General features: G+C 40.5%; 1 protein-coding gene across 1 annotated transcript; it reads right to left on the minus strand.

The window, feature by feature from the left end:
• Positions 1 to 2,610: 2,610 nt before the first annotated feature.
• On the minus strand, positions 2,611 to 23,160 carry LOC115177316 (folliculin). The gene is made up of 12 exons (XM_029737971.1): positions 22,846 to 23,160; positions 20,862 to 21,065; positions 20,541 to 20,687; positions 6,047 to 6,268; positions 5,670 to 5,836; positions 5,427 to 5,518; positions 4,448 to 4,611; positions 4,110 to 4,223; positions 3,889 to 4,012; positions 3,539 to 3,667; positions 3,156 to 3,258; positions 2,611 to 2,833 (listed from the first exon to the last, which is right to left on the minus strand). The coding sequence occupies exons 2-12, from the start codon at positions 21,063 to 21,065 to the stop codon at positions 2,626 to 2,628; spliced, it is 1,674 nt and encodes a 557-aa protein (XP_029593831.1). The 5' UTR covers positions 22,846 to 23,160; the 3' UTR covers positions 2,611 to 2,625.
• Between the last annotated feature and the right edge of the window lie 184 nt (positions 23,161 to 23,344).

Consider the following 23,344-nt stretch of genomic DNA (forward strand, 5'->3'; position numbering starts at 1 on the left):
TGTTGGAAACATCCTTTAAGTAAGTATGATTCACTGGTACATACCATTTATAAAAATGTAAAAAAAGAAGCTCGCAAATCTCTCCCACTATTTTTAAGAACTATAATATAAGTAGAAATACACACAAAAATGTTTGTTATAATATGCAGTAATTTGCACAATCATTATATACAGTACAGGTCAAAAGTTTGGAAACATACTAATTTCAGTGTTTTTCTTTATTTCTACTATTTTCTACATTGTAGAATAACAGTGAAAACATCAAAACTATGAAATAACACATATGGAATCATGTAGTAACCAAAAAAGTGTTAAACAAATCAAAATATATTTTATATTTGAGATTCTTCAAAGTAGCCACCCTTTGCTTTAATGACATCTTTGCACACATACTCTTGGCATTCTCTCAACTGGTTTCTTGAGGTTGTCACCAGGAATGCATTTCAATTAACAGGTGTGCCTTGTTAAAAGTTAATTTGTGGAATTTATTTCCTTCTAAATGCGTTTGAGCCAATCAGTTGTGTTGTGACAAGTTAGGGGTGGTATTTGGTAAAATACCAAGTCCATATTATGGCAAGAACAGCTCAAATAAGCAAAGAGAAACGACAGTCCATCATTACTTTAAAACATGAAGGTCAGTCAATCCGGAAAATGTCAATAACTTTGAAAGTCAAGTGCAGTCGCAAAAACCATCAAGCGCTATGATGAAACTGGCTCTCATGAGGACCACCACAGGCAAGGAAGACCCAGAGTTACCTCTGCTGCAGAGGATAAGTTCATTAGAGGTATCAGCCTCAGAAATTGGCAACTAACCTCACCTCAGATTGCACCTCACAGTTCAAGTAACAGACACATCTCAACATCAACTGTTCAGAGGAGACTGCGTGAATCAGGCCTTCATGGTCAAATTACTGCAAAGAAACCACTACTAAAGGACACCTATAAGAAGAAGAGACTGGCTTGGGCCAAGAAACATGAGCAATGGACATTAGACTTGTGGAAATCTGTCCTTTGGTCTGATGAGTCCAGATTTGAGATTTTTGGTTCCAACCGCCGTGTCTTTGTAAGAATTCAAGGCACACTTAACCAGCATGGCTACCACAGCATTCAGCAGCGATACGCCATCCCATCTGGTTTGCGCTTAGTGGGACTATAATTTGTTTTTCAACAGGAAAATGACCCAAAACACAGCTCCAGGCTGTGTAAGGGATATTTGACCGAGAGGGAGAGTGATGGAGTGCTGCATCAGATGATCAGGCCTCCAATCACCTGACCTCAACCCAATTTGAGATGATTAGGGATGAGTTGGACCGCAGAGTGAAGGAAAAGCAGCCAACAAGTGCTCACCATATGTGGGAACTCCTTCAAGACTGTCGGAAAAACATTCCAGGTGAAGCTGGTTGAGAGAATGCCAAGAGTGTGTAAATCTGTTATCAAGGCAAAGGGTGGCCACTTTAAAGAATCTAAAATCTATATTTCATAATTTGTCATAATAAAGAAAAACCCTTGAATGAGTAGGTGTGTCCAAACCTTTGAGTGGTACTGTACATACGAGGTAAAAATAATAAAAACAAAGCCTCCTGCCAGTGGATTTTACAAGTCTGCAGAATTCACCAAAAGTCTTCTGAAAGGGATCAAATAACTGCGAAAACAAAAAAAGCTTTGCAGTTATTTAGTTTTAATAATGAGTTACTAGCTCGTTAGTGAAGAAGCCTCCTGCTGATGTGGTAGTGTACAACACAATGATATGCTGAGGGACTGAGAGCTCGTTATGCAAGGGTTTTTATGTTGCGTGTCACCCGAAGACCTAGAACTGTTGTTTTACACCACTTGAGGTCTCTTGGCTGACAGCCACTCATTGTAAAAAAGCATGTGAGAGGAAACTGGCAAAGGACACAAGTTTTTTTCACCCTCCTCCACTCTTTTTCTTCTCCCTTCTTTCTTTGATTTAATGAGTCTCCACAAGATGGTGCCAGTTGGGAAAAGGATGAATGACACACCACTGTTTCAGCTCAAGCAGTTCTTTTATTTGAATATCTCTGTACAATGTGTTAACAAACTGTTGAAACTTTTATATTAAGTTAGACATAAAATTGTGGATAGTGTTCCAATAATAATTCCCTTTGATTAATACAAAAAAAACAGATACATTATGTAAAACGTAATAAGTAATTAGTATCTGAATAAATTATTAATTTAAAACTGACCCATGAAGTGGCTTTTTGTTCTTTATTGTGAAGGATGGATTTTAATCAAGTCAGCACCTGGACACAAACCTATCCCTCAGTCAGTCGATCTGTCATTACTCACTCATTCACACTCATTTTCTTTCCCTTTCTCTCTGTCTGTCCAAATACAGTAGTAGATGCACGCAGAGGAGGCTGGTGGGAGGAGCTATAGGACGGGCTCATTATAATGGCTGGAAAGGAATAATGGAACGGTGTCAAACACATCAAACATATGGAAATCCCGTTTGACTCCGTTCCATGTATTCCATTCCAGCCATTACAATGAGCCCACCCTCCTATACCTCCTCCCACCAGCCTCCTATACTGAGATACAGTATATTTCACTCCAGCTGTATGGTCTCTCCCACTACCTCTCATCTTCTCCTCCACTGCTCTCTCACTGGCTAAGGGGCCTCTCCCCTCCTCTGACAGCGGTCATCAGATGGCTCTTGTAGGTCTTGCTGAGTCCCGTCATCCAGAACTTGAGCAGCCTGACGTTGTCCTCCTCCCCAGGCCCCGTGGCACCCAGCAGGGCCAACACCTTCTGGGTGTCCTCCCTCCCACGCCCATCTACCTTGGAGAACTTAAACAGCACCTTCACTTTACTAAGGAATTGAAGGGATGGGGGGGGTTAAGGGGAGGATGGGGGGGGGTTAAGGGGAGGATGGGTATGGATAGAAGTGGGAGGGAGAGGAGTTATTGGAATTTCCCAATGATTCTGGACTACATTAAGCATTCCACATCATCCTGTACTGCACAGCCAATGTAACCAGGCTGGGGCTTTGGGGGGTTTCATAGGGGGACTTGTTTGACTCTTTAATGCCCCACTATCTACAGTTGCATACCTCTGTTTAGAAAAAGCCAAAGAAATGAAACTTCAAAGTTTAGGGAAATTCCCTGCTTATCAGAGGGGTTGTTGTTACTCACTTCATCCACTCCTCCTTCAGACACAGCAGACAGTGAGAGACCACGTCCACTGACAGGTTCTCATTGGACAACGCCACCTCGATCTTATTCAACAACGTGGGACCTGAGAGAGGGGTGGGGGGAAAGTCAGAGAGGATGGGAGAGAGGGATAGAGAGCAAGGGAGGGGGAGTGATAGGGGTGAAGAGAGACAGGGAGAGAGCACGAGAGATGCAGGTCAATAGATTGAAACTGGAAAGTTAATGGAGGGAAATTTCACACGACTAATTGCTTCTCTTTGACCTTTGCCATGATTGTTAACAACTAGAGGCGTCTTGAAGAAGACATGTATAATGTATACCTTCATGTTGATGATGTATATTGTCCATATGGGGTATATCCTCACCTTTATCTGTAGGCTGTGAGTTGGTACTGCTGATGTTGAACTGGTAGAGTGAGAGGATGTCTTCTCCACAAGCAGCAGAGTACAGAGAGCCCCTCTCCACACTGACCACATCCACCAACACTGAGAACTCTGGGAAGGGACACAGCAAGATGGACATATTTTATGGATACTTTAGGATTTGAAATCTTATGAAAACCTTTTATTTGTTAATTGTTCTGTTCGCACTTATAACTAATATCATTATCACGCAGTATTTTATTATTAGCATATTACTATCATATGTAATAGTGATTATAAGCAGACCTCCAAATAAAGCAGTAACCACAGTGATGTATTCTGGGTTTGTGTACCTGAGGAGCTGACGTGTGTGGGGATGGGCACGTCAGGGCTGAGGCCCAGGAAGTTACATCGGTATGCTTCCTCATACTGGGCGCTGTACGTCACAGAGCGGACACAGCCCACCGGGAGCAAGGACTGATGGGATATATACCAAACCATGTGATTAGCGATGAATGTTAGGAGGAATATTCTTTAAAGGGGGATACGATGAGTAAACTTTTGATTGGCTGACCTTCAGCATGGTGAATGCTGAATGGATGAGCCCTGGGTCAGCCCCTCTCAATATGACCTGATTTCCCATAAGCACGTGCCATGCTAGCTGGCGGAAATCAGTGGTCCCGAGCACCTGTGTACCAATCAGATAACAGATATCATCACAAGGAAACAGCCAGGAAATGCATTCACAAAATAAGCGGATATTAGTTTCCCTCTTTAACCAATTGGTTCACAAAGTTGTTTCTTTTGAAACCAAGTGGTTAACAGAATTAAGTATGATGTATGATGTGCTAGAAATGAAAGTGTTCATGATGTGGTAGGGATGTTGATGTGGTAAGGCACACCAATGTTTACCTGTCTTAAATGTCTCAAGGACCTGAACTTTGGACCAGGATACCCCTCTGCTTTCCCCTCGTCAAACAAGAAGTCTCTGTACAGCTCGCTCTCCGATTGGTGGCACTGGGGTCTAGACCCGCCCCCTTCTGCTCCTTCCCAGCAACTCATTTCCTCCTCTTGCTCTGAGAAGACAACAGGACATTGTTAAAAAGACATACAAAACACCCAATATCGGGACTTATTCCAAGATATATACTCTATAGATACTGTTATTTTATTTAAATTGATTTAGCCAGGATAGTGAACAAAGTAACAATTGCAACTATTTTCCTGATTGGAAGTATTCAAGTGTCATAGTGACTTGCCATAATAGAGCTGAACAGGGGGGAGCAATGGAAACATTTTTGGCCCAAAAATGGTAATCAGAATGGAATTTGTGTGATATGGTTGAGTGAATCACATTGTAGCTCTCTGTCCTCATGGTCTAACTGTGTTAATCACACGTTTACTGTAGATACGGACTCCTGTTCCACTCTGACACACTGGGAAAACACATGACTTCTCATGATAATGCGGTCAGGAACGCTTTACCCTGATATCAGATCACACCCTTTTTATTCACTTCTTTTAACTTGAGCCATATGGGGTAATATGTCTCTCTGACTAGTGTTAAACTGGTCTCACGGTGTCTCCCACCTCTAGAGTTATCCTGTCTGTCTGCCTGTCTGTCTTTCTATGAGCACCAGCGTGTACCTGTCTAACATTCGGGCTACTTGTCTGTCTCTCTATGAGCACCAGCACATACCTGTCTGTCTCTCTATGAGCACCAGCGCATACTTCTCTGTCTCTCTATGAGCACCAGCGCGTACCTGTCTGTCTCTCTATGAGCACCAGTGCGTACCTGTCTGTCTCTCTCTGAGCACCAGCGCGTACCTGTCTGTCTCTCTATGAGCACCAGTGCATACCTGTCTGTCTCTCTATGAGCACCAGTGCGTACCTGTCTGTCTCTCTATGAGCACCAGTGTGTCCTCTGTGGGAGCTCCCTCCAGCAGCTTCTCTGTCAGACGACTACCACAGGCCTTCAGTAACCTGCAGTAGAGGAGAAAACACAAGAGAGTGTATCAAACAACTGGGATAGACAGATAGAACACTGCACGACCACCCCTGATGTTGACTGTATGTCTGCTATTGTTTAGATTAACCTTAGTGATCATTAGCGACAGTTAGCTAGCTGTCTCACCAGCTGAAGGAGGAGTGCAGGCTGGCCCAGAGGTTGGTGTGCTGTGTGAGGGAGGGCAGGGAGCGGGCCGCGTTACCACTCCTCTGGTGGGGGAAGACAGCAGGAGAGAACACACTGTTCATCCTCACTGCCCTCTGAGGACACACACACTGCTCACTGTCAAACACCTGTAGAGGATAGGGGGAGGGGGGAGAAATAAGAGGGAGAGAAGTCAAAATGGCCCCCCTATTCTGTCTGGTAGTAAGAGTTAGTGTTCATGTTTATTTGTCTTATGTTTTATGTTCACGTTATGAATAGTAAGTGTGTTTTAATGTGTGTGTATATATCTATGTCCCATACATTTAACATGGTGTGTTTGTTTGTGTGTGTGTCCTTACCTTCAGTGCTGTGCTCTGGAGACTCTGTATAGTGAGTCTGAGGTGGCGCAGCAGGAAGGGCCAGGAGTTGATGAGGTAGATCCTGTCCATGGCTACCATGACGATACTGTACCACCGCTGGAAGCCCCGGGCCAGGCTGTCCTTGATGAAGAATGTGTGAGAAAACACAAAACCATGCTGCTCATCCCCAAAGAAGATAGGACCCTCACGACCTGGACACACCTAGAGAGGCAGGGAGGGAGAGAGGCAGATGAGAGAGGGAGGGTACTGAGAGGAGAACAGACATTAGGAACAGAGCAAATGGAATGGCATCAAACACCTGGAAATCATGTTTGATGTATTTGATACCATTCCACTGATTCCGCTCCCGTCACTACCACAAGCCCGTTCTCCCCAATTAAGGTGCCACCAACCTCCTGTGATATCCATCTATCTATCTATCTATCTATCTATCTATCTATCTATCTATCTATCTATCTATCTATCTATCTATCAGGGGTCTCCAACAGGTAGATCACGCAGTTACCATAAAGGTGCGGGTGAACATTTGTCTCATCTGTGATATTTTGGTTAAAAGAATGAAATTAAACAATTTAATTACTTCTTATTACAAACATTTAAAAAGAATGTCATCTGTTTGAGTGTTTTTTTTTATTTACATTTTTATAATTATTTATTACAAAAAAAACACAAGGAAGGGGTAACATTAAAGTATTAGAACATGAAGGACAAACACTACAGCATCAAGACACTATCAAACATGTACCAGTCTTTTTCCGCAACAGAGCCATCCTTATGTGTGAGGGTGTGTGTGCATGATAGTGATATAAAATATATGTATGTCATAGTTTCCTTTTTCATGCACAATCTTGTGAAACCCGAACCCTCCAAGATCCCCCCACAGTTCCCCAATAGCTGTCCCTCAACCATTCGAGACCCCTTCCACAGTCACCCCCCCCCCCCCCGGAAGAAAATAAATAAAAAATACAATTAATTCCATTCCCCACCCCCAAGAACCCCCCAATGCACCAACAACCAAGAGAATGAACTAAAGAGAAAAAAGGAAAAGACAGAAGAAAACAGCAAACAACAATGCAAAAAAAAGAGAAAAAAATAATGAATTTAAAACAAAGGACATCAAGGACAACTGAAATCATAACAGCAATGCCTACTTTATATGTTTGTGTGCATGTCTGGCACTATTACATGTATGTGTGTGTTCTTGTATGTGTTTATTTGAATGAGAGTGTGTGTATATGCATGTGTACAAACACCTGCACGGCATCAGCCTCAGGCAAACCGGCCTTAGTTAAAGCCTATGCTAGGTAAAGCTCCGCCTTATCTCAGCTCACTGGTCACGATAACAACACCCACCCGTAGCACGCGCTCCAGCAGGTATATCTCACTGGTCATCCCCAAAGCCAACACCTCCTTTGGCCGCCTTTCCTGCCAGTTCTCTGCTGCCAGCGATTGGAACGAATTGCTAAAATCGGTGAAGCTGGAGACTTACATTTCCCTCACTAACTTTAAACATCAGCTATCTGAGCAGCTAACCCATCGCTGCAGCTGTACATAGTCCATCTGTAAATAGTCTATCCAATCTACTTACCTCATCCCCATACTGTTTTTATTTACTTTGCTGCTCTTTTGCACACCAGTATCACTACTTACACACCATCATCTATCACTCCAGTGTTAATCTTCTAAATTGTAATTACTTTGCTACTATGGCCTATTTATTGCCATACCTCCTCATGCCATTTGCACACACTGTATATAGACTCTTTTTTTCTCTCTATTGTGTTATTGACTGTACGCTTGTTTATTTCATGTAACTCTGTGTTGTTGTTTCTGTCGCACTGCTTTCCTTCGTCTTGGCCAGGTCGCAGTTGTAAATGAGAACTTGTTCTCAACTAGCTTACCAGGTTAAATAAAAGTGAAATTTAAAAAAATTAAAATAAAATAGTTGTAAAAACACTGCCACTTAGTGTCATTCAAATGTACTTGTATTATGTTTTATTTTGACTTTTTTCCCCCCTTTATCCATCATTCTCTCTCTCACACAGCAACTCCACTCCCACTTGTCTCCAATTCCACATACCAACCCTCAGCCCATCCCATCTATCTCTGCTGGCCACCCACTTTGTGTTTCTACGCAACACATATCTTTCAACTATGCTATGATGTTTAACGTACAATTTCAATCTATTCAATCGAATAGAATCTACAGATTGTGTGTTGAAGATAAATACTTTTACTAAGAGTATTAGTATATTAGTAATTGACTGACCCGGTCTCTCCAGATCTCCTAACAGTACTATTTCTAGGGTCAATTTTAGATCAATGCTATGCATTTTCAGCCATTCCTGAACCTGAGACCAGAAACAGGCTACCTGAGGGCAATACCAAAATAAATGGTCTATTGATTCTGTATCCTCACAACAAAATCTGCTGAGCTTCGATGATTTTATTCCCCAAATATTCAACATTTTGTTGGTGGCAAGAATTCTATATTGTTACGAACCCCTTTGGCCCTGCAGTCTCAGGGGGATGGAAACAAGACCCATAACATATCTCATGCAAATCATAACAGTGAAAAGGAACAGTGAGAACTAAAAACAGACAACCTAAACCTACTGTCAAACACTTTAGGTTTATTTTTCAAACACACGGTAATGGGGGGGGGGGATGCGCTGAGCTGGACCCAAGGAAATATTTAAAAAGAAACCTAGGCTAGTCTTGCCTGCTTCAAGAACAGCTAGCTAACTAACCAATAAAATACAGTAGGTGGTCCACCCAGTTCTAACTAGGGTACTTAGACAAAGTTTTCCTACGGGTAATGTATGCCCAAGGGCAACTTGGCTTGGTATCCCCTTTTCCCACCAACAAACAAATAGCAATACACCACAGCAAAACATACTCACATGATAACGGACAATGTGAGATGTAGGCGCAAATACAAAAGAGAGATAGCTCCCGAGACAACTGATTGGGTTTCTTTTAAACCAATGGAAAGGGGATGTGATTGGGTAAGGGAAAAGGAGCAGGTGTGTCTTCAGATTGGCGACTGATGACTGCCACCTGTGACTAGGGCAGAAGGAGAGAAAACAAACACACACAGGATACCTGTATCCGTAACATATATAATAATAGCTGAAAAGCACGAAGTCTTGAATGTTGCGTTGTTTTATATATCAATATGGAATCGGTACATCAAAAATCTCTTCCTAACTATTTTGCAATCTGTATGGCACAGTTGTCAACATCCTGGTCGTCAAATGAAACTGGTATACTTTCCTATTTATGCTATTTTTATTCCTCCGCCAGTTTTGATCCTTTATATTGGGCAGACAGACCAGTTCCCTACCTCCTCCCGCTGCCACCCTCCTCCTCCATTTTTGGGGCAATGCTGTAATCAATTGGTTGTACTGTTGGATTGAGCAGACCTTCCCGTACAATTCTGATAACTCCATGAAGGACATAACTCTACAATATCATTTAAGAACAAAATACCCCTTTCAAACATCTTTCCCATAAATACAGGTATTTTATCAACCAGCACATTTGAGTTCAGCCATAATATTTGTTCTATCTTTTCGGTGGGATGAAATTGAAATTGTAGCCAGCTCTGCAATGCTTGTTTGAAAAGGACAGATACTTTGAAAAAATCGAAAATGAGACATGGCAATCTGCACAAAGCCAAAAAGGCAATTTTTAAACAATGGATGAGCTTTTCTTATTAATCTACTTGAGAACTATTTAGGGTTCAAATACAACTTTTGAATGAGTGAAGCTTTTAGAGAGAGGTTTAGTGCTTTTATATTGAATCATCTCAACCCACCCAATTCATATTCATTATATAGATAGGCTTGTTTTAATTTGTCTGGTTTAGCGTCCCAGATAAAGCAAAATATTTTTTGCTCATATGATTTGAAAAACGAATCATCAGGAGTAGGCAGCGCCATAAGTAAGTGAGTAAACTGAGAAATGACTAAGGAGTTAATCAGGGCAATTTTTCCATAAATAGACAGGTATTTACCTCTCCATGGTTGTAGGATCTTGTCTATTTTTACAAGTTTTCTATTGAAATTCATTGTGGAGAGCTTATTTATATATTTTGTGATATGAATACCGAGAATGTCTACTTCCCCATCAGCCCATTTTATAGCTAAGCTGCAAGGTAATGTAAAAGTTGTATTTTTTTAAGGATCCAATACGTAATATTGTACACTTATCATAATTAGGTTTTAGTCCAGAAAAGTTATCTAGATCTTTAATGAGACATTGTTGGGATCTAGCTTGCGGGCTTAAAATAAAACTTGCGTCATCGGCATACATGGACACTATTGTTTTTAAGCCTTGGATTTCTAATCCTCTAATGTTGTTATTGGATCTGAATTTAATAGCTAGCATTTCGATGGCCATAACGAATAGATATGGTGACAGCGGACACCCTTGTTTAACTCCTCTTGACAATTCAAAACTCTCTGAGAAGTAGCTGTTATTTACTATTTTACACCTGGGGTTGCTATACATTATTTTTAAGAGAATTACCGAAATTGAAAAAAATCCAGGCATTTATAAATAAAATTCAGTCTTTATCAAATGCCTTTTCAAAATCTGCTATAAATACCATTCCTGGCTTCTTATATGTTTCATGATGTTCTATTATTTCTAGTAGTTGTCGTATATTATCTCCAATGTATTGTCCATGTAAAAAACTGATCAGGACGAACAATACCTTGTAAAACCCCTTTTAATTCTGAGTGCTATGCATTTTGCTAGTATTTTTGCATCACAACATTGGGTAAAGGGCCTCCAGTTTTTTTTTTAAATAGACCGGGTCTTTATATTTGCCATCTGGGTCTTGTTTTAATAATAGAGAAATCAGACCTTCCTGCTGAGTACCTGACAGACTACCATTTCTATAGGAGTAGTTAACCTGCTGAGGACAGACGTTCCGCTAGCGGAATCCCGTTCCGCCAGCGGAACCCCTAGCCAACAGCCAATGGCATCGCACGGCGCGAAATACAAAACTAACTAAAATACCACAATTCAATTTTCTCAAATAATCAACTATTTTATACCATTTTAAAGACAAGACTCTCGTTAATCTAACCACATTGTCCGATTTCAAAAAGGCTTTACAGCGAAAGCAAAACATTACATTATGTCAGTAGAGTACCCAGCCAAAAATAGTCACACAGCCATTTTCAAAGCTAGCATATATGTCACAAAAACCCAAACCACAGCTAAATGCAGCACTAACCTTTGATGATCTTCATCAGATGACACTCCTAGGACATGTTATACAATACATGCATGTTTTGTTCAATCAAGTTCATATTTATATCAAAAACCAGCTTTTTACATTAGCATGTGATGTTCAGAACTAGCATACCCACCGAAAACTTCCGGTGAATTTACTAAATTACTCATGATAAACGTTGACAAAATACATAACAATTTTAAGAATTATAGATACAGAACTCCTTAATGCAATTAGTATGTCCGATTTTAAAATAGCTTTTCGGCGAAAGCACATTTTGCAATATTCTGAGTACATAGCTTGGCCATCAAGGCTTGCTATTCAGACCCGCCAACGTCGGGCAGCCTAAACTCAGAATTACTATTAGAAAAATTGGATTACCTTTGCTGTTCTTCGTCAGAATGCACTCCCAGGACTTCTACTTCAACAACAAATGTTGTTTTGGTTCCAAATAATCCATAGTTATATCCAAATACCTCCGTTTTGTCTGTGCGTTCAGGCCACTATCCGAAGGGTAACGCGCGAGCGCATTTCGTGACAAAAAAATTACAAATATTCCATTACCGTACTTAGAAGCATGTCAAACGCTGTTTAAAATCAATTTTTATGCTATTTTTCTCGTAAAATAGCGATAATATTCCGACCGGGCGTCGTTGTTTCCGTTCAAAGACTGAAAATGTAAAATGGACTCTTCACGTGTACGCGCGCACCCGTCTCATTGTTCTCAGATCGACCACTATCCAAATGCGCTACTGTTTTTCAGCCATGGACTGCAAAGTCCTCATTCAACGTTCTGTTATACTCACAGACACCATTCAAACAGTTTTAGAAACTTTAGAGTGTTTTCTATACAAATCTAGTTTCTGGGCAGGAGTAATAAACAGATTAAATCGGGTACGTTTTTTATCCGGCCGTGAAAATACTGCCCCCTATCCATAACAGGTTAAAGGTATCCCAAACAATAAGGGGATTTGCTAAACCTATATTATACTGGAAAAATTCAGTTATAAATTATTTTGTCTTGGTTAAAAATAAGTTGTCCTCCAGTAAACTTTGACTAAATTTCCAATATGCCCGTCCACGTGGAAAATCTATAAGAGTTATGTGAATGCCAATTAGATAATGATCCGATTGCATTCTGTCTCCTATTAAAGCTTTGATAAGAGAATTATCTAATAAAGGTAAATGAATCAATAATCCATTATTAATTAGTAGTTATGTAGCATGGATAATGAATAATTAAGGTACTGAATGGCTAGTCCCATAAGGTCTAGTAGAGGCCCGGGACAAAAGGTGTGTGTGTTTTAGTGGGCCTAAGAGAACAGTAGGCATCTGTTTGACCTGACCTAGAAACTTGGAGAGACTTTGGAGAAAACCGGGAGGTACCTTTCCAAGGTTTCTCTAATGGGGGGGGGGGGCACGGATAGCGCTGGGTTGTGAGAAATCCGAGGAGTGTTTCATATATCTAGTGTTTGTGTAGTTTGTATGTGCTTTAGCAAGGAGGGAACTATAAAATAAATGTCTGTTATTTGGACCTCAGAACGTTCTCTGAATAAAGCCGAATGTACCTTTTGCAGATGCTGAGTCTTTGTCTAATTATTAACCCATTGTCTTACAAACCTTGGGGATTAGTCAAAGTTTATTGATTGCTAATTATTATCATTAAGATATAAAATTCCATTAACTTGTTATGGATAGGGGGCAGTATTTTCACAGCCGGATAAAAAACGTACCCGATTTAATCTGGCTAGTACTCCTGCCCAGAAACTAGAATATGCATATAATTAGTAGCTTTGGATAGAAAACACTCCAAAGTTTCTAAAACTGTTTGAATGGTGTCTGTGAGTATAACAGAACTCAAATGGCAGGCAAAAACCTGAGAAGATTCTATACAGGAAGTACCCTGTCTGACCATTTCTTGGCCTTCTTTGTCATCTCTATCCAAAACAAAGGATCTCTGCTGTAATGTGACATTTTCTAAGGCTCCCATAGGCTCTCAGAAGGCGCCAGAACATTGAATGATGACTTGGCAGTCTGGCTGAAAAACAGTAGCGCATTTGGTAAGTGGTCGATCTGAGAACAATGAGACGGGCGTGCACGGGACGACTCCATTTTCAACTTTGAGTCTTTGAACGAAAACAGGGTTTCCCGGTCGGAATTTTATCGCTATTTTACGAGAAAAATCGCATAAAAATTTATTTTAAACAGCGTTTGACATGCTTCGAAGTACGGTAATGGAATATTTTGACATTTTTTGTCACGATACGCGTCCGCGCGTCACCCTTCGTTACCCTTCGGATAGTGTGTTGAACGCACAAACAAAACGCCGCTATTTGGATATAACTATGGATTATTTGGAACCAAACCAACATTTGTTATTGAAGTAGAAGTCCTGGGAGTGCATTCTGACGAAGAACAGCAAAGGTAATCCAATTTTTCTTATAGTAAATCTGAGTTTGGTGAGTACCAAACTTGGTGGGTGTCAAATTAGCTAGCCCGTGATGGCGAGCTATCTACTCAGAATATTGCAAAATGTGCTTTCACCGAAAAGCTATTTTAAAATCGGACACCGCGATTGCATAAAGGAGTTCTGTATCTATAATTCTTAAAATAATTGTTATGTTTTTTGTGAACGTTTATCGTGAGTAATTTAGTAAATTCACCGGAAGTGTTCGGTGGGAATGCTAGTTCTGAACGTCACATGCTAATGTAAAAAGCTGGTTTTTGATAAATATGTACTTGATTGAACAAAACATGCATGTATTGTATAACATAATGTCCTAGGAGTGTCATCTGATGAAGATCATCAAAGGTTAGTGCTGCATTTAGCTGTGGTTTGGGTTTTTGTGACATTATATGCTAGCTTGAAAAATGGGTGTCTGATTATTTCTGGCTGGGTACTCTCCTGACATAATGTAATGTTTTGCTTTCGCTGTAAAGCCTTTTTGAAATCGGACAGTGTGGTTAGATAAAGGAGAGTCTTGTCTTTAAAATGGTGTAAAATAGTCATATGTTTGAAAAATTGAAGTTTTCGGATTTTCGAGGAGTTTGTATCTCGCGCCACGCCCAATCATTGGATATTGGAGTGGTGTTCCGCTAGCGGAACGTCTATATGTAAGATTAACAAGCTTTTGTAACCTTTGATGCAAGAGAGAAAAAGACAAGAAAGTAGTCAAGACGACTAGCTTGATTAAGTCTCCTCCATGTATATCTCACTAGGTCGGGGTTTTTTAGTCTCCAAATATCCACTATTTCTAATGTGTCCATAATATTTGTGATTTCCTTAAGGGCACGGTGATGATAGTTTGTAGAGTGATTACCTTTACGGTCCATTGAGGTACTTAACACTGTGTTATAGTCTCCTACCATAATGATTAGATCATTTGTTGCCTGTAAGTTCAATAAATTGGTATAAATGTTTTCGAATAAGTGTGGATCATCCTGATTTGGACCATATAGATTAATGAGCCAAATGTATTTTTCATCCACTTTCATTTTCAAAAGGATCCACCTTCCTTGCGAATCATTCCTGATTTTTTGCACATTCAGATCAAAATTTTTGTTAATTAATATCATCACACCCTTTGAGTTCCTTTGTCCATGACAGAAAATTATTTCACCACCCCGTTGCTTTTTCCATGCAACTTAATCTAAGGATGTAGAGTGAGTTTCCTGTAAACAGTATATGTTATATTCCTTTTCTTTTAACCATGTAAAGACTGATCTTTTTTTATAATCTGTTAAACCGTTACAATTATAACTAGCTATACTAATTTCACCCCTTACCATAACTAGATACTATTCTCAGTCTAAATTGACCATAATTAGTGCTTGTAAAGTTACTGCCATCAGAGGTATTATGAAGGTCATAACTAGAGCTTTCAAATGTCTGATATTTAGAATTCAAGAAATAGGTTCTAGCAATATTTTTTTTATTCTCTTGCCTGTTTTCCTGTGAGCCAATGCCACAGATGTTAGAAAATTGAGACAAATGATGTGTGTAACAAATCTGAGTAGGTTGACGTGTATGACATTGGATATGATATAATGAGAGTGTGTATGATGTCTGTATAAGAGTAAGACTATAATGTGTGATGTCCAAATAAATAATAACTCTGCCAATTTGCATGTTTGAGTGTCTATGTGTGTAACATGTAGTGCGTATAGCCTTAATATTCATAATTGTAATCCATATCGTATCACCATCATAGTTCCATCATAATTACCTTTAACATAATTGAAAAACACATCCCAGCATTTCCATAGCAATTGACGTTTCACATGATCATGAAAGAGACCTTGCATTACTCTAGAGACGGCTTCACAACAGTACAAATGTATTCCGTACAATATGTTATTATTCACCAATGCCCCTATTTTGATATATATAAACTTGTTGACAAATACATAAAAAGATAAACAAACAATAAACACATTGAATTATAAAACAGTTTGACAATAGAGAGCGAGGGAGAGAAGAGAAGAGAAAAGAGAGAAAGAGGGAGTGAGAGAAGAGAGCGAGATCAGGTGTGTGTGTGTATGTATAGGTCCGTATGTGTAAGCAAGCATGTAGTTGAGTACGTGTGTGTTCATATCCACTTCATAATGTTCAGATATTTTAAACAGTTCCCATACCTTCTTTTTTTTCGTAACCTGAAGTCCCTGTAGAATTTAGTACAGCCATGGTGTTATGGAGCTGTCTCAGAATAGCTGTCCATCTATAAAGAAAGAGTTTGTCCACAATGATAAAGGCATGCCTACCATCGATCCTTTGTTGTCTTTGTACCGGATACAGTCTCTTACGACGTTCGTTTATCTCCTTTGGAAATTGGTCACTGAGACCGAATTTGGTCCCTTTAATCTCCCTTCCTCTGCTTTTGATCAGCTCCTTTTGTTGGTAGTGTTCAAATGTTGCGATGATCGGTCGGGGACCCTTGGACGGGGACCCTTGCAACAACAAAAAAAGGAACACAAACTTGCAGTCCCAGCCGTAAAGGCTAACCGCGTTGTGGAATCCTTAGTAACAAAACTTTAGTTCGGATTAAAATCGATTTAATGAAAACGTTTTAATGTAAACAACAAACCAAGTGTAGACAGTACAGTGTCCTGTTGCGCGCTCTCTTTGAGTGTTTTGTTGGTGTAAATTTAGCGGGGGAAAAGATATTTTGTCTGGTCAAAATTCTGAGTGGCTGGTAGATTTTTTTTTTTATCTTCCTGCCACAATGGCTGGTGGCCCAAAAAGTAAATGTTATTTTGGTTTAAAAAGTAAATGTTATGCCCTGTTGGCTTAAAAAGTAAATGTTATGCCCTGTTGGCTTAAAAAGCCACACCCAATAGCTGCCAATTCATTTCCATCAATATTGTACCGGTCTGTCTGTGTGGTGCACACATTTGTTCATCACTCCGTGTGTAGCCAGTTGATGTGATAACCATCTCGTGGGTTGATAGAAACACTTCCCCAAAAACCTTCTCAATTCCAGGCTTACCTGGCAGAAGTATATCATGAGTAAGTATATCATTTGTATCTATTATTTGGTTATTTGCTAACTTTGCCATGAAATGAGCAGCAGCAGCGCAGAACCATCGCTAGACCGGCACATTCCTCACACCCTAGATGCACGATTAAAAGGGCCAGAGGCGCAAAGTGGAACGACACTCCAAAATAATTCGTTTTTTGTTTTCTTCCAGACCCCCCCAAAAAATTGTCTTCTGCTGTGATTTAAGCATTGACATGGACTCAGTACATCCAATTTAATTGTTTATCTATGAACAATTGTAATTTTCAGAGTGAAAATTCAAACTGAGAACATAATTTGGGAATATATAGTTGAAGTCGGAAGTTTACATACACCTTAGCCAAATACATTTAAACTCAGTTTTTCACAATTTCTGATATTTAGTCCTACATCATTTTTACTACAAAGTAAAAATTCCCTGTCTTAGGTTAGTTAGGGTCACCACTTTATTTTAAGAATGTGAAATGTCAGAATAATAGCAGAGAATTATTTATTTCAGCTTTTATTTCTTTCATCACATTCCCAGTGGGTCAGAAGTTTACATACACTCAATTAGTATTTGGTAGCATTGCCTTTAAATAGATTAACTTGGGTCAAACGTTTCTGGTAGCCTTCCACAAGCTTCCCACAATAAGTTTGTTGAATTTTGGCCCTCCTCCTGATAGAGCTGGTGTAACTGAGTCAGGTTTGTAGGCCTCCTTGCTTCCTTCCTCATGATGCCATCTATTATGTGAATTGCACCAGACCCCCCTGCAGCAAAGCACCCCCACAACATGATGCTGCCACCCCTGTGCTTCACGGTTGGAATGGGGTTCTTTGGCTTGCAAGCATCCCCCTTTTTCCTCCAAACATAATGATGGTCATTATGGCCAAACAGTTCTATTTTTGTTTCATCAGACCAGAGGACATTTCTCCAAAAAGTATGATCTTTGTCCCCATATTCAGTTGTAAACCGTAGTCTGGCTTTATGGCGGTTTTGGAGCTGTGGCTTCTTCCTTGCTGAGCGGCCTTTTAGGTTATGTCGATATAGGACTCGTTTTACTGTTGATATAGATACTTTTGTACCTGTTTCCTCCAGCATCTCCACAAGGTCTTTTGCCGTTGTTCTGGGATTGATTTGCACTTTTCACACCAAAGTATGTTAATCTCTAGGAGACAGAACGCATCTCCTTCCTGAGCGGTATGACTACTGCATTGTCTCATGGTGTTTATACTTGCGCACTATTGTTTGTACAGATGAACGTGGTACTGTCAGGTGTTTGGAAATTGCTCCCAAGGATGAACCAGACTTGTGGTGGTCTACAATTTTATTTCTGAGGTCTTGGCTGATTTCTTTTGATTGTCCCATGATGTCAAGCAAAAAGGCACTGAGTTTGAAGGTAGGTCTTGAAATACATCCACAGGTACACCTCCAATTGACTCAAATGATGTCAATTAGCCTATCAGAAGCTTCTAAAGCCATGACATCATTTTCTGGAATTTTCCAAGCTGTTTAAAGGCACAGTCAACTTAGTGCATGTAAACTTCTGACCCACTGGAATTGTGATACAGTGAATTATAAGTGAAATAATCTGTAAACAATTGTTGGAAAAATTACTTGTGTCATGCACAAAGTAAATGTCCTAACTGACTTGCCAAAACTATAGTTTGTTAACCTCTCTGGCGCAGGTGGGACGTATTCGTCCCACCTACGTAACAGCCACTTGAATCCAGTGGCGCGATTTTTGAAACGTTTGAAATACTATTACTTCAATTTCTCAAACATATGACTATTTTACAGCTATTTAAAGACAAGACTCTCGTTAATCTAACCACACTGTCCGATTTCAAAAAGGCTTTACAACGAAAGCAAAACATTAGATTATGTCAGGAGAGTGCCCAGCCAGAAATAATCAGACACCCATTTTTCAAGCTAGCATATAATGTCACAAAAACCCAAACCACAGCTAAATGCAGCACTAACCTTTTATGATCTTCATCAGATGACACACCTAGGACATTATGTTATACAATACATGCATGTCTGTTCAATCAAGTTCATATTTATATCAAAAACCAGCTTTTTACATTAGCATGTGACGTTCAGAAAAAGCATACCCCCCGCAAACCTCCGGGGAATTTACTAACAGTTTGCTAAATTACTCACGATAAACGTTCACAAAAAGCATAACAATTATTTTAAGAATTATAGATACATTACTCCTCTATGCACTCGATATGTCCAATTTTAAAATAGCTTTTCGGATGAAGCACATTTTGCAATATTCTAAGTACATAGCCCAGCCATCACGGGCTAGCTATTTAGACACCCGGCAAGATTAGCCTTCACCAAAATCATATTTCCTATAAGAAAAATGGTTTTACCTTTCCTGTTCTTCGTCAGAATGCACTCCCAGGACTTCTACTTCAATAACAAATGTAGGTTTGGTCCCAAATAATCCATCGTTATGTTCCATCAGCGACGTTTTGTTCTTGCGTTCTAGACACTATCAGAATTGTAAATCACGGTCGTGCGCATGGCGCAGAACGTGACAAAAAAATTCTAAATATTCCATTACCGTACTTCGAAGCATGTCAACCGCTGTTTAAAATCAATTTTTATGCAATTTATCTCGTAGAAAAGCGATAATATTCCGACCGGGAATCTGCAATAAGCTAAACAGCCGAATGAAAATACTCCACGGGGGCGAATCGCGCACGCGCCTAGTTCTATTGTCACGTAATGGGACACTTGGAAGAGGCGATAATGTGTTTCAGCCTGAGGCTGCCTCGTCATCGTTCAGGTTTTTCCCGGGTTCTGAGAGCCTATTGGAGCCCTAGGAATTGTCACGTTACAGCTAAGATCCTTACTCTTCAATAAACAAAGGCAAGAAGAACGACTCCTTGTCAGACAGGCCACTTCCTGCATGAAACCTTGTCAGGTTTTTGCCTGCCATAGGAGTTCTGTTATACTCACAGACACCATTCAAACAGTTTTAGAAACTTTAGGGTGTTTTCTATCCAAACCTGAACAATAATATGCATATTCTAGCTTCTGAGTTGGTGTAGGAGGCAGTTAAAAATGGGCACATATTTTTTCCAAAATTCTCAATACTGCCCCCTAGCCCCAACAGGTTAACAAGAAATTTGTGGAGTGGTTGAAAAACTAGTTTTAATGACTCCGACTTCAACTATATATAAAATATTTTATAGGGCCCCCCTTAGAGTTGTTTAACCATTATTTTACCAGGTATATTGACAGAAAACATAGTGCACTACTTTCTATTGTACAGTAAGGACACGGAAGAGTTGCAGGGGAGAGAAGAAGAATGTGCCTATTTGAAAGCTTGAGAATTTTTTTTTTCTTTTTTAAGTAGATCTCACGCTAGAAAAGTTTGGAGACCCCTGTTATATATTGTCACATACACCGGATAGCTGCAGTGAAATGTCTTATTTATAGGGTCAACCATAGTACAGCCATAGTACAGCACCCCTGGAGAAAATTAGGGTTAAATGCCTTGCTCAAGGGCACATTGACAGATTCTTTACCTTGTCGGCTTGGGTATTAGAACCAGCAACCTTTTTGTTACTGTCCTAATGCTCTAACCGCTAGGTTACCTGCCACCCTTAACTAAAGGCTTGTGTATTGACAAACAGTCATGAGTCTTAATGCAAGAAAAATGGCAACACGCACGCTCACACATACACACACGAACACACAGGTGGTTACCTCACAGCTGAGGCTGCGTACGCAGGCCTGGCGGACCACACTGAAGAGCTGGGGTTGCCTGGGGTGTTGGTGGCTGAGGAACCGGATGCCTGTCTCACTGTCCACACTGACGAAGCCAGGGTGAGACGCTGGGAGAGACCGGCAGCCCTGACAAAGAGATGGAGAAAGACAGGGAGTGAGTGAGTAAGAGAGAGTGAGAGGGGAAGAGGGAGAGAAAACGAGATGGCCAGAAAGAATAGTTATTAAACAAAACAAATTAGTCAATGTAATTTCTATTCTGTCCGTTCAGCCCTTCACTCATCTCACACACATCTCCCTCACCTCGCACATGTCTCCTCTCTGTGTAGCTGAGCTGTTTGCCCTCATGGTGAGTCCCTCTCCCTCTCTGTCCGACTCCCTGTCCCCGGGTATGGGGGCGCCAGCCTGGGAGGGTGTGGGGGACGGGGGGTGCAGAGCCTCGGTGCAGAACAGGGTCCGGGGGCCATGGAGCTCACAGAAATGACAGAGAGCTACCAGAGCATTCATCTGAAGGGGGAGAGATGAATGCTAATCCACCCATTAGGCAGGATTAGGCCGCCTACAGTGGCAGATTGACGAGGGCGGCATTTTCAAAGCTAAACTGACCAAGTACCAACAACACGCTAACCTTCGGGTTTCAGTGTATTAGTGGGGTTTGAAAAAAGCACCCCATGTTCAATGCCGCTATTACCGAATTTCCTGGAATGGCACAAGGTTGGTATTTAAAAAAACATTTTTCTTTGTTATTTTGCAGACGCTCCCAAGTGGCACAGCGGTCTAAGGCACTGCATCTCAGTGCTAGAGGCGTCACTACGGACCTTGGTTCGATTCCAGGCTGTATCACAACAGGCTGTGATTGGGAGTCCCATAGGGCGGTGCACAATTGGCCCAGCGTCATCCAAGTTTGGCTGGGGTAGGCCGTCATTGTAAATAAGAATTTGTTCTTAACTGACTTGCCTAGTTAAATAATAAAATAAATCTAGAGCAACTTGCAGTAGTGAGTGCATATATTTTCATATTTGTTCATACTGGTCCCCCGCGGGAATCAAACCCACAACCCTGGCGTTGCAAGTACCATGCTCTACCAACTGAGCCACACGGGACCATACGAAGTTGTGACAATCTGGATACTACCCAAGCCTACTTACTGTCTAGGAGTTACACCCAGTGGGCTAAATTGTCATGATAATCAGTGGCTTCATGTTTGTATCCATACATTTTTGATGAGATGATCATAGCGAAAAATAAAATACTTCTGCATTTCCCGCTGTGTAAACACATTGATTCTCATTACATATAGGCTCAGGACAACTTCTGATAAAGTTGGGTAGTTGATATTCAGAGCTTAAGGTGCCAAAATGATTAGTCACAGGAATCAGGATTAATAAAGCCAATGCAATTGCCTGTTTTACAAAAGGTAGGCCTACCACATGGATGGGCATTCTAAAAATTTAAGGGGGGCCTAAACTGTAGGCTACACCTCAGTAAGCACGGGCCAATGTCTTTTGAACGTCTTCTTTGGGTGCTGTTCGGACCCGCATCTTTTTTTACAATTTTTTTTAGGACCAGCCTTGATTTCAACAGCCACGGACCAAAACAAATCTGAACTATTTGGTCCGGTCCAGGCTTGATTTCAACCTCCACGGACATATGGTCCTGACCAGCCTATATTTGGCCCAAACATAGACGTCTATAATTGGTTCAGATTAGATCCGGTCCGGACCCAAACATTTTACCAGACCAAATCTGTACCAATCATAGACATCTATGTTTCACAAGTTTGGTCAGTAAAGAAAATTAGAGTACAGTACAATACAGCAGAGCACAGTATAGGAACGTATAGTTCAGTACAGTACAATAGCACAGTACAGTATACTGTATTGTACCCTACTTCACTCTGATGTACTCCACCGATGTACTTCACTTTTCATTCCTAACTTAAAATAAACCTAACTTCAACGTCTGGAAAATAAATATGTTAGATGGCTTTTTAACGTAATTTTGTTTACTGGGACCATTCTAGTTTGGCGGGGGTATAGGAGGTCGACAATTTGTTTTGCCTGGCCTATAGCGGCAGAACGGCCAGCACCTGGCCTGGGAGAGAACGGCCAGCACCTGGCCTGGTGGAGATGACTGGTGATCAGAGGTGTGTTATTGTCAATGCTTTGTCTTTGGATTCAGTGTAAACATCGATGATGTATTACCTTTCTGTGTACTCAAATTGAATTGCCGGGGAAAGTTTCCTACAACCTTTCTAAATGGAAACCTATAAGTCAAGCACACTTACCTTGATTAAAGCAGCGTGAACAATCACTGCAACAAATTACAGGCGATCAGATTGCATCAAAACATCACAAAATGACATTACTGACAAGCTAACCCCTAGCACAGCACGAACAAATGTCTCGAAAATAGATCATGATCATTTTTCTTAAAAGCATGGGAAATAAGTCGCCAATGCACACGCAAGTTCTAATTTCTAGTTTATTCACAAAAGTAGTCTTGTTGCTGTATTAGCCTTTGTTTATACTTTTTCACTGCTCTGGTACGCTCGCTCTCTAGGTTAGTGGTAGTCGTCATGTGATGAGGGGAGTCACGCGCTTTGGATCCAGGAGGACCGCACAGGTGACGCACAGTTTTGGTATACTCTCTTCGGTAAGAAATTATAACAAACTATTATCAATTTATAAACGGCCTAGTATAGAAAATATTATAGTATCAATTGTTTTGAGGATTTGAATGATTATTTAAACGAAGAGAAGAAAGCCAGTTCTCATCACTGAGGT

This window comes from Salmo trutta, chromosome 37 (genome assembly GCF_901001165.1).
Source record: "Salmo trutta chromosome 37, fSalTru1.1, whole genome shotgun sequence".
Taxonomy (NCBI): domain Eukaryota; kingdom Metazoa; phylum Chordata; class Actinopteri; order Salmoniformes; family Salmonidae; genus Salmo; species Salmo trutta.

What these genes read in the sequence shown, in the direction of transcription:
- LOC115177316 (XM_029737971.1), bottom strand. Translation starts at nt 21,065, where the DNA reads ATGAATGCTCTGGTAGCTCTCTGTCATTTCTGTGAGCTCCATGGCCCC. An exon ending in TACGCAGCCTCAGCTGTGAG is followed by an intron (nt 6,269 to 20,540) that starts GTAACCACCTGT and finishes CTGCCTCTCTAG; the next exon opens with GTGTGTCCAGGTCGTGAGGG. An exon ending in CTGAAGGAGGAGTGGATGAA is followed by an intron (nt 2,834 to 3,155) that starts GTGAGTAACAAC and finishes TCAATTCCTTAG; the next exon opens with TAAAGTGAAGGTGCTGTTTA.